The following is a 12,319-nucleotide window of genomic DNA, read 5'->3' as shown; positions in this document are numbered from 1 at the left end:
TTTTTTTCTAAAATGAAGCCTATTAAAAATTGAGTGGGTGTTTTGAAGGGAAGTGTGCAGAGGAGGTGGGGAGTTGCAAAGTTTTGGTGAATAAGTTTCTTTTATGATTATATTACAATCACGTGAGTATGTGGGTGGATATATTCCACTGCAGTTTGTGACTGTCAAAACCAAATGGCGTATCATAGATCTTTAGCAGTGGTGCTAGCACTTAATTCTTTTTATTTGCAGGGGAAGATAGGATGGTAAGCAAATATGGTTGTAGGTTAGCTTAATACATACTTCTATCATAAAATAACATTCCAAAACTAAAACATGTTAGAAAGTAAGAGAAGAACAACCTTTTAGCATGATTGCAGTTGCCCCTTGAATGATGCAAGGGTTAGGGACACTGACCCGCTTACACAGTCCAAAATCCACATACAACTTGACTCCCCAAAAACTTGACTGATAGCCTACTGTTGACCAGAAGCCTTACCGATAACGTAAAGAGTGGATTAACACGTGTTTCTTATGTTGTACGGATTATATACTGTATTCTGACAATAAAGTAAGCTAGAGAAAAGAATGTTATTAAGAAAATCATTAAGAGAAAATGCATTTACAGCACTGGCTACACAGTTAAAACATCACATTTAAGGGGATCTGCTCAGTTCAGACCCATGCTGTTCACCTGTATTTAAGCAGCATAGCTGTTGCTGCCTGTGCAAAGCTCACAGGTAACTGCAGGTGTGAGAGAGAGGAACCATCAGTTCTGATGAGTAGTAGGTTAGAGTTGGTTCTAGCTGATCCATGTATATTTATAGCATTACAAAAGGGTAGTTTCTGAAGTTGCAGGAACTCTAGAAGACTTAGCATGGGTCCAGAAAGAAAGAAATACGTTATTAATGACACCATTTGCATGAAATGTTTTTTTTAATAAAATCTTTCTCTAAGAATTTCAGAATTGCTACACAAAGACACTTTGGCCTTTACTGCAGCACCCCAGCATAGCACCGAGCATTTGCAATCTTAGATGCCGGGTGGGGATCCTGTCTATGTGGTGGTTCCCTGATGGCTTTGTTCACCCTCATCAGCTTCTTAAATTCCTTACCTTGACGAGTCCTCCAAAGGCCAAAAGCCGAAGGTCTCTGTCACATTGCAAGGAGTTCACCTGTTGGCAGATGCCTGACACACCCCTCTCAGTAGAGTCACTTCCCCATATTCACTTTGCCACATTTCTTCCCTTTCTTCCCTTTTATGCCCTTTGAAGCCATTCACATTTTATAAGCAGATCACTCTAGTTGTCTCTCTGCCAAATTTTAAGGTCTTCTAAACAATCTGGTGTCACCCTCTCTCTCTCCATTTATTCTGTGTCATTCCTCTATTATGACCTTTAGCATCTCTTTAATCTCACTTCTTAACTTTTTCTTCTAAGATATTCAATTAGGGGCCCTTTGCACTGTATCTTCTTATTTTTCTTACCAAAGATCCTTTTATTTTTAACGTATGAGACCCACCTGTTTTCATACGCACCTTTACCAGCAGCTTTCTCCAGTCCTCTTAGCTTGCTCCTCTTTCATTTCACCTGCATCCCCTCTAGCATATTAACCCCTAAGTAGGTATGTTTCTAGTTAGCACATTTTTCTGGGGCTTTTATTGTTGATCTTGTTATGTTAAAATGTCTTGTTCATTAGTTGTTGTTTTGTTTTTTTTTTAATTTGTTTTTCTTTCAAACTTGTGTGCTCCTTTCTAATAGGCAGGAGACTGTCTGAAACCGAAATAATTACTGATTGCTTAAATGAGCAATTAGAGTACTTTCAAGTTTTAGTAAAAGTTATTTAAATTACCGTGACTTTTTCTTTGAAAATTTTTTATTACCTGCATTTAAAAATAAATCTTAGTGTTACAGAGTATTATGTATTAAGACATCACCTTTTTAAAATAAGCTTTGGGCATAGTTATTTGTTGAAATTATGAGTTATTTTCTTATTAACATTTGGATTTTACAGTATAATAAACTCTTTATGATGAAAAAGCAGTAGACCATTTTATGGTAATGATGATGTCAGGTGAAGAAAGTACTCTCACTTGAGAGTTTTGCCGAAAACTTGAAGATTTCATTCAATTTCCTTTCTTTTTGATTGTCTTTTAGTTCATCATTCTTGTTGTTGATAGCATTGACAGGGAACGACTAGCCATTACAAAAGAAGAATTGTACAGAATGTTGGCTCATGAGGTAAATTTTGAAAGCAAACTTAAACCATGGAGTAAGGTATCTGTATACTGGTGCTTTTTTACAAAGATTATGGGCTTTGCTGTTGGTTATTTCATCATTAACAGAATTTTATATTTTGATGAAAGTTTTTGTTTTTTGTGTGTGTGTGGTTTTTTTTTAAGATTTTATTTATTTGACAGAGAGAGACACAGTGAGAGAGGGAACACAAGCAGGGGGAGTGGGAGAGGGAGAAGCAGGCTTCCTGCCGAGCAGGGAGCCTGATGCAGGGCTCGATCCCAGGACCCTGGGATCATGACCTGAGCTGAAGGCAAACGCTTAATGACTGAACCACCCAGGCGCCCCTTGATGAAATTCTTAAAGTCAGAAAGTTCCATTACATTTTCAAACTTGAAAAAGCTCAACACGTTAATTTGTAGAGTATTACTGTTATTGACAAGATTTTTCAAAGTTTAAACCACCTATTCAACCCTTAAAGAGTCTGATAAATTAAAGCAAGAAAGAGGAAAATTTAAGTGGTTTTTTTTCCTAAGAGTTTATAATAACTGAAAATTCTTTAGTGAATAGTATGAGATCATTTAATTCTATTTCAGATATACGAAAGACTTAGATAATAAAACACATTTGTCCACCATCCATTCAGTATAAGATATGAAATACCTTATGTGACCACCAATCTCATTTTCTTCCTTTCTCTCAATTCTGAAAGAATTACATTATCCTAAAAGTAGTGATTATCAATCCCATGTATATTTTTATACTTTCCCTACATTTTTGTCAGTTGATTTATATTTCATTGTTCATAAACTCTTACATAATGATAAGGATTTTTTTCCCTGTAACTCAGTTTTGGGGTTTTTTTGCACAATATTGTGATTATCCATGTCAGTACATAGAACTTTAGTTCATTGTTTTTGATATGTAGTGTATGATTAAACTACATTTGATCTATTTTTTTGATCTGTTCTTTTATTAATGAACATTTAGGTTATTTCTAAATTTTGATAGTATGAACAATTCTACAGTGACTATTAATGAATGCAGTTAGTCTATACCAATACTAGTAAGTAAAATAAGTATTACCCAGCCCTTACTTACCCTCAGTCGTCTTCTTTAAATTTGGAGAAATTCTGTAGTATTTGGTAACATATTACCATATTTGGCCATTAGAGTATTGCTCATAGAGTTTTAAATCCGTGTTTAAGGTGCATGTTTATTTTACTTTTAGTTTGACCCCCTTGGCCCAACAATATAAAATAACTTTTGATTACCTGGCTTATGTTAATAAGCCTATCTCTGTTAGAGTCAGTCATTAAATCTCTATTATTTGAGAAAATTTTCATTTCAATACAACTTTTATTTATTTATTTTTTTGAGTTCTTATTTTTTAAGTAAGCTCTAGGCCCAACATGGGGCTTGAACTCACAACCCCGAGATCAGGAGTTGTGTGTTCTACTGACTGAACCAGCTAGGCAGCTCTCAATAAAATTTTTAAATTAAATATTACTGCCTAATCATTGAAAGTAGGAGGATTTCATTATAACTGTCCAGTTGGGCATATCTGACCTTCCTGATGTATTAGTTTAAATTGAATCGTGGTATTTCTTGTATTAGAAATATTTCATATTGATTGCAGGATCTACGGAAGGCTGCAGTCCTTATCTTTGCAAATAAACAAGATATGAAAGGGTGCATGACAGCAGCTGAAATCTCTAAATACCTCACCCTTAGTTCAATTAAAGATCATCCATGGCACATTCAGTCCTGCTGTGCTTTAACAGGAGAAGGGTAAGTGCTAAACGATAGGATGGGAGGTATGACTTCTTTCAAATTTCTATCAACTTTTCTTTGATCCTGTTCCCTTTTTTGTTCTTAAAGATAGCTTTTATATTGTATTTCAGTTTTATAAGGTGGAAATTATTTTAGTCCGTTACTGTTGTTAAGTTACAGTTGAGCAGAGTTATTGACACATTTTTTTGTAACTTTTAATATAAACAAAAGGTTTTACCAGAAAAAGTCAATAACAAACATTTGAATTAAGTTGTCCCAATCCAGATTTTTAGTTGCTGTTCATTTCTTGCTTATATCGTTGACTAGCTGGGGCGGGGACAACTGGAATGTTGCCTGAATTAAAGAGGAAGCTTCAAAGAAATTTCACATTTTCTATAAAGGCTTAATTAAGCATGAGCTCTCAGCTTTCCACAAGAGTACATCTCCTTTCCAATCAGGAGTTCCTTCAGGGGGCATACTTCGAGAGAGGAAACATTGGCGATAAATGCTTCTTAGAGTATATTCTTCTTTCCTAAGAACTTGAGTTTGGATAGAGTAGGCCAAAGAGAACCCAGCATGTTAGACATGACTTATCCACTTGATTTCCAGGAGTTTATTTCTCCTCTAATCAACCTGACCTTCTTAGTTATGCTCATATTAGAAATAGCTTGTAATATAATAGTAGATGTAGACTTTTTTGACCTATGCTTCTGCGACTGGGCCATAAGCATTCCATTCTTTAGAATTTAGGAGGGTAAGGCAGAGTTCCTGTTGTCTTTCTATAGTGGTTTCAGTTTTAATCTTAAAAGGGCGAGAGGAGTAATTGCAATCTTGATGGTAAAACTGCCCAAACGGTTATCCTCAAGATGAGACTGAAACCATTTCCCAGTTACTCAACTATTCTGATTACCATCATTTTGTCTAAGTGAATCTTCCGCTTAAAAATTGCACTTCTTATGGTGTTACCTACATATTTCACTTACCTGTATAATCATTATCGCAGTATCAACATTTGGGTAAGATTTAAAAATACTAAGTATGCTTTAAATTCTAAATATTTCCATTTTGAAAATACTTCTGTCTTTTGTTTCAGGTTATGCCAAGGTCTAGAGTGGATGACCTCCCGGATCGGTGTGAGATAACTTTTTGCTCGAAAGAGACTGCTCTATTTATTCTGTGACATGAACATTTTCCTAGTACATTTGGCTGCTAAGGCAGCAGCATGTTTAATTTATAACAACACAAACCTCTATGAGCAACACTTGAATCAAGTGCAGCTGAACTGGAACATAAAAAGATTTTTTCTTAACTTTTTTTTAATGCACTAATCTTCAGTTGGATGAACATATGTATAACTATGTTTTCAGCAACATAATTCTTCTGACTGCTGATTCTAATTATTCAATGACTGCCTTGTAAGAAATGTTTGTCATATGTTTAATGTTTTCTGAAGTATTGTAATAACTTTAATGACCAATTTCTTGACTACCCCCTCTCTCTACCAGATAATTACTGGTTTGACAAAGTAGTAGTGGAAATCATCAGGTACTGCTTGCAAACTTAACCAGCACTAAATATTTGCTCCCTCTTGAAACCACTGATCTTTTGGACAGAACTTATTATAGAGAAAGAAATCTGCCTAGAAGTTAGATGTGTGTGTGTGTGTGTGTGTGTGTGTGTGTGTGTGTATGTATGTGTATGGAAGACTGACCATCATGAGACCTGCTTTTAAGTTAATTTCTCCCACATTATTAAAAGTCATGGAATAATTTTAAGTTACTATTAGCATGGAAATTAAATAGGCTGTTTATCTAAAAGAATTAAATTCACTTTTCTGCCTCCTACACAGGTTTAGTTTTGGCTAAAAACTAATCAAGGAAAAATATTTGAAAGCCCAACTTTGATGGTAAATATTTTGGATAAATCTGATAATTTTAAAAATGTCACATTATTCAACACATACATTAACTATCGGAAATTATTAAAGGATACCAGCACTACTATCAAAACAAGACACTTAGAATATATTTTACTATCAATTATAAGCAACTTTATTATCAGCAAAAAGTTCAACTATTCCATTTGCAAGGGAGAGCACATCTGCTTTAGGCAATAGCTAAAGCAGAAGTACAAACATTTTCGTTTCTTAAAATTTTGAAATTGTGTGAATTTGAATAGTGTTTCTACCACCAGCAGTATGTTACTTAGAAAACCATATGACTTTATCTCTCTTAGTTTATAGTGTAATAGGCTTAAAACAGTCGCCATCTTTATAGAACATGATATTCTGAAGTCTTTTCCTGCGTTACAGGAAACTGCTGAATTTAATTCTAGCTTTTAAAGTATTACTAGGAGATTGAAAGTTAACTCTAACATCTTATAAATTAAAAAATAGGAAGAAAAAGTCATATCTATCAAAAGTCTATTACATATCATTCAAAAGTTTTCAAGGCAGTTGTCTAATATAAGCAGTAATATAAATAGTGCGAGGACAAGTAATTTTGATCCTCTATTTCAAATGTGTGATTTTGCTATAATGAAAGGGATAAAATGCATACTTAGAGAATAATACTTCATTTTTGCAGTATGAATACCTGTTCAAAAGTGGTATTTTAATTTTAATATTTTTTATTGTAAATTGGTTTTACTTTTGCTCTGTTTTCAGGTATACTTGATTTATTATATTTAGTCTAATTTAGTTGAATGTGGTAACATTTTCTTTCTATTTAGTGGTAGCACACCCCCTAGAACTGAAAAATGACCAGAGGAAAGTTTTCTGGACTTTGGGAACTAGCGGTTTATTAACTTTGTCTTGAACCTTTTCCTTAGTGATTCTATACCAGGTAGAGAGTAAATTTTGTTTTTAATAAAATCCATAATCTAGAACATGAGAGAAAAGCAAACATAAATCAATATGGATGCTTTGTGGTATGTGTTTGGGGCAAGGGGCAGGAGGAAATATGAAGATACCAATTACCTAAAGCACACTTTGCCAGAGTTTCTGTCTTAGTTACAGAGTTTAGCCATAAATACTGAAGATAATTCTCTTAGCTCCATCCTGAGAAAACATATTTAACACCGCCCCTGTATCCATTCTTATTATGAAATTTATCTTATATCTAGTAAGATTGGCTGGTTCAGTTTTCTTCTATCAAATTATACGGTTATTTTTTTATATTACCACATCAGCATTATATTGAAAGTGTTTTTAATAGTTGATCATGTTTGTCAAACAACTACTAGTATAGATTCAAGTTTGCTGTTTAATTTTTTAAAATACGATTTATTTTCTAAATTTTTTAAAAAAGCATTTTGTTAGTTTGGGATTAGAAATGGTTTATGTTAGTTGTGTTAAAAATGAAATCGACATCCCACTAGTTTTTGTGGCAATGATTGGGAAAAGTTCAAATAGGAAATTCATGTAAGACTTTTTAAAGGTGTTTTATAGGTTCTCATTAGAGATTTCCTGTTACAGTGATACAAACACTGATTATCCTTTACTCCAAGAGAATGTTTTGTTTGACCCAAGCGGGTATCTAATACTAAAGCATTGATTCTGACATGCATTGTCAATTAACTATAAGATACTATCTGATGAAAAATGTAAATTTGTAATTAGTGCCTTTATTCACATTTTGAGATGAGTTCTCAATTTTGTACTATACCTGTTCTTTAGAAGTCAGATTAACAGCTGATTAACTTGACAATGAACTAATTCGAGATTCACCTACCCGCCAACCCTTCAGTTGCCTAGCAAAGTTTCTAGTACCTAGTGGAAAGCAAGGGACCCACCCACATTACTTTTGGGAGATTTTTCTAGATTTTATTTTTATTTTGAGGATGAAGAAATGAAAGTTTAACAAATCTTTTCAATATTTTATTGGAACTGAAATGTAACTGCCACCCAAATATGGCATTTTTCTTCATTTTGAACACTTTCTTCATATTTAAGCCCACTGTGCTTATTGCAGCGCATTTGGGAACTCTTAGAATTAGCAGGCCCTTTTATATGGGAATATACTACATAATTTGTGTTGTTAGTGTAATTTAATTCCTTAAAATCTGAAATTATATATATATATATATAATCTTTTGGAAAACTCATGGTTAAATACATAATTTTTGCTTTTAGGTTCTGTGTTAGGTGTGCTTAAAGGTATAATTTCATTCTGTATTCATTAGAAGAAAGGTAATAAATTCAAGTTTTATTGTTAAAAATAATTTTTAAATGGGCACTTACCCTTAGAGCCAAAGTCATTTTGTTTAAGCATAAATTAACTTTTATTTTCTATAGCATCAAGAGAAAATAATTATTTTCCTATGGAAACAGTGAATGATACAGGCAGTGCTGTAAACAGTATTCTCGGAAGAGCTATGGGGAATCAACAAAGCAAAGAAAATTTTAAAGAAAACAATAAATCTTTATATTTTTAAAAATCTTTGGTGTAGTATCTTAGGACAAATTAGAAATAGAATTGTTTGTGACTAGCACTCATTTAATTCTTAGCTATGTAAAACTATATCAGTAGAAAAATGTAGTAGTATTATGCCTATGGATGGGTAAATTCCATTGACATTTATATTTGAAGACCAGCTTCATGAGTCTGATCTTTTCATCTGTGGCTTTGGATCCAAAATATTTTATATCCAGTTCAATTCTAAAGGATCTTTTATATTTTGTTGGGATAAAGTCACTTCAAGATGCAGTCTTGGTAACTTGTATCTAGTAGAATATTGTGCTGGCTGTCTAAAGAAGTGTATTTGAATCTTAATTTGACCCTTACTTGTCTAGTTGACCTTAAGATGGTTACTGTTCACGGCCTTTCTGTTTTTTCCCCATACTGTGGCACTTAAGCCAACTAGAACTCCTTATCTTTTGGTTTTAAAATCCTGAATCCTTATACACTACATTAAAGTCAAAAAACTAAAAATACTAGGGAAGGACATGTAATAGGAAATTAAATTCACTTTTATCTATTCTTTGATTCCCACCTCATCATTTTGTTCAGTTTATGAATACAATCAAATAAGAAAACAAAGTATCAACTAGTAACTGCTACTCCGCTTCAGTTGAGCTAAGAGCTAATGACAATGCAGAAGAGAAAATAAGCCATATTGCTAAGAAAATTCTTTTAAGCTGCTGATAAAACACCAGTGTTGTGTTTAAAATACTCTCTTCTAGAGTATAGCCTGCTTATTTTCCTGGCTTTTACTAATTAGAAGTGATTGGTTTGTTCAGAGGGTGTTGGCTTTAGATGCTACCCCAAGCTCCCGGTGCTGTTTGACTTTTCAGTATTGAAACAATAGCGCAGCCAGGCTGTCAGTATTTTTACAGACGTCCGTGTAAATCTGAGAGTAGTTTACATTCAAGGTTGGTTCCTTCCGTAATGTCTCATCCTTACTCATTTAGCATTACTGTGAAGCCTGAAATCCAAGGCTCCCAAAAAGTATTTTTTTAAAAGTTCCAGGTAGCCAAAAATAAATAGAGGTCAATTAAAAATTTTTTTTCTCCATTTTAAAGTAGAAAAAATATTGTGTTCAACAGATCCAAAATCAGTTTTAAATGTATATGATTTGGTAAAATGTTTGGGAAAGTTTAACTTGGGGGTATAGAGTCGTACCTAGAAACAAATGTCAAAACAGTTGATAGTAAAGATAAACATGAGGTAGAAAAATCTTCAAAAGGATATTAAGTAATAGAAAATGTGAATGAAGACAGGGAATTTCCCTCATTTAAGGCACTTAAAAATTATTAGAAAGTACGGTCTTTTACTGTAGAGCTAGATATCTTACTTTTAAAGTGGCCAAAGGACCAAAGACTGATCAGGTTTTTAGAATTTGTTAGTGTTGTCAGTCACATCTTTTTTACTTTTTTCTTAAACTGGTAACCTACATTGTCTCCTGGAAATGGAGAAATAATAAAATGTGCCGTACATATCTTTTGGAATAGATAAAAGAGTTCTAGAAGAATGGAAATGTTCTCTTGCACAAACTTGTAAAATTTTAATTAAAAAGTTACCTCATTTTTCAATCCATAAGGTGCTTTGCTCAAGCTTGTGGGATGTTACACCCATAAATACCCCCTTCACCCAAACTGTGTTTGAAATATGCAAAATTCACAGCTAAGGGATAGCATTCCTTGGATATTCTATTTCGTTTTATTCTTGTTTGCCACCAGCAGGGCTAACGTGGTATAGCAGATTCACTTAATGTCTTCATTAAAGCACACAGGCAAGTGCTCAGCCAGTACTTAATTCGTTTCATTAAAAATCAAATAAGGGCAAGGAAAAACCCTAAAATTTGATCGATTATATTATACTGTGACTGTATTTCATTCCATGTTGGGAAAATACCAAATGACTGTCATTTGATCTTGGTTGTGCATAATGTATTTGCATATTTTGTCCCTATTCATAAGAAATGATTATTTTAATCCTTTTACATTTTCCCTCAGGAAGTTCAAGGACTCGAGAAGCCCCTCTTTTATTCTCTTGGAGTAAACTGTTCAGTGTAGTTATGAAATTTTTAATTTCGATTAAAAAGTTTAGCTGCTATTTTGTTAAAAGTGTGGATTATAAAATGATGGTTATGATTTTTTTTCCAATTATGTAACAGTTTTAAATTTTACCCTATTTTTTGCACAGAGCATGGTTTTTAAAAAGAAAAGAAACAAAAACTAAAAGCAATTACCGCCTAGTCCCTGGATTTCTCCTAATCAGAATATAATGGTTATAATCACACATTGCCATCTTCATATAAATTGGTGCTTTAGACCATTAAAGAGGAAACAGCAGGCCCTGTAGAATATACTTCTTGCTTCAGAATGTAAAACTGCTTTAGAGTGTATTTATATTTATGTTCATTTCTTAAGGTTTAAATACAAACTGTTGTTTCTACAAAAGCTGTAACAGTATCTTAGCTAATTAGCTTGGTCAAAATAGATGGTATTAATATGGGCAAAATTAGGCATTGGGTCTCTCTGTGGGTCCCTTGGTATTGCATAGAAGGGAAAAAAGAATGTGTTTCACGCCACCAACTGTGCTTCTTAACCCCAACCAAGCAACTGAAATGTGTGCTATTGGTCTAGTATATAGCATTAATAAAATTAAGAGCAAACCAATTACTTGATGCATTTACATCATCACTTCTTGAAAATGGTTCAAAGCATGTTCTGCTAATGGTGGGGCTGTTTAAAGACCTGTTTTAAATTTTTTAATAGCTTTGTTACTGTCATAAAATGCTTTTATATGTTAAGTTTAGGTTGCTGGTACTCATGAATTTTTTGATCTCTGCAATTATGTTATAATGAGTTGCTTGCATGCCTACTCACCCAAGTAAAAAGGATGCTGTTTGCTCTGGAATGTTCATCTTTTAGACAGGTTTTGGCTCATTTGCAGTCATGGTGCAATACAGTGTAACATTCATTTGTTTTCAGTCAGCAGTTTTATTTTTGTCATAATAAATAATTACTTTTCCAATATGACACGAACCCAGTGGTTTCCTTTAAAGATAAAAATCTGTTTTAACAATCTGTTGCAAGTGATAGAAAACTACCTAAGCTAACAGAGCGTTGGGAATTTACTATGAGAGTGAGGTCCTGTTGTGGGTGCTTACGGAACTCAAGGAAGTCAAGGGTACAACTGGGTTTTTGGAATAGGCTAGGACCAGAGACCCAGACTCAGGGATACGGAGGAGGAACCAGAAAGCTCTTTGTCTTAGCCATCTCCTCTTCACTTGTTTCCTAGGAAGTCCACATGGCAGATGATGTTCAAACCAAATAGTTCCCAGAGCTTTATCTTTGTACAAGTAAGAAATCAGATCATCATTAGGCTCTTAGTTATGTTGTTGAAAACGGACCTCCGTAGTTTGGAGTCACAATAGAACACGAAGACCGAGTTTGGGATAAAGAGGAACAATACTGATGTAGGAAGAGATGTTAGGGTTTGAAGCTGACAGCCAGGAAAGAATTCTTGGGACATATTTGGTGCAAAAAGGGTGGTTTTATTAAATAAACCACCAGGGACAGGACCCATGGGCAGAAAGAGCTGCTGCCCCAGGATTGTGAGGGGTGGCCCATTACATACTTTCGAGTTGGGAGGGGGTTAGGGATAGCGTAAGTCTTCCGGGTATACTGGAAACAAGGTTTCCAGGGCCCTGAGGGAACTAGCTATCATTAGGAAAAGGTCCTTTATTACTGTTTAGTAAAAACTCAGTCATGAGACCCTTCAGATGTATATCGGTGGGTCGTAGGCTTTGGGGATGATGGCCAACGTGAATCTTGGGGAGTAGAGATAAAAGAAGTTTCCAAAGGAATTTTCATATATGTTAAAGTAG

At 34.1% G+C, this 12,319-nt stretch overlaps 1 protein-coding gene across 4 annotated transcripts in view; it reads left to right on the top strand.

Annotated features, from left to right (window-relative positions):
• Window positions 1–12,319, top strand: part of ARL5B (ADP ribosylation factor like GTPase 5B) — a 30,432-nt gene that overhangs the window by 16,930 nt on the left and 1,183 nt on the right. For 2 of the 4 annotated variants that reach the window (XM_027593727.1, XM_027593724.1), the window contains 3 exons: window positions 2,135–2,218; window positions 3,852–4,003; window positions 5,079–5,116. In XM_027593727.1, the coding sequence (XP_027449528.1) occupies window positions 2,135–2,218; window positions 3,852–4,003; window positions 5,079–5,116 (274 nt within the window). Of the gene's footprint in view, window positions 1–2,134; window positions 2,219–3,851; window positions 4,004–5,078; window positions 8,423–12,319 lie in introns of those variants that run through there. The other 2 variants (XM_027593725.2, XM_027593726.2) reach the window with 2 other exon arrangements.

Source organism: Zalophus californianus, chromosome 9 (genome assembly GCF_009762305.2).
Source record: "Zalophus californianus isolate mZalCal1 chromosome 9, mZalCal1.pri.v2, whole genome shotgun sequence".
Classification (NCBI taxonomy): domain Eukaryota; kingdom Metazoa; phylum Chordata; class Mammalia; order Carnivora; family Otariidae; genus Zalophus; species Zalophus californianus.
This window is presented reverse-complemented; position numbering and strand designations above follow the sequence as displayed.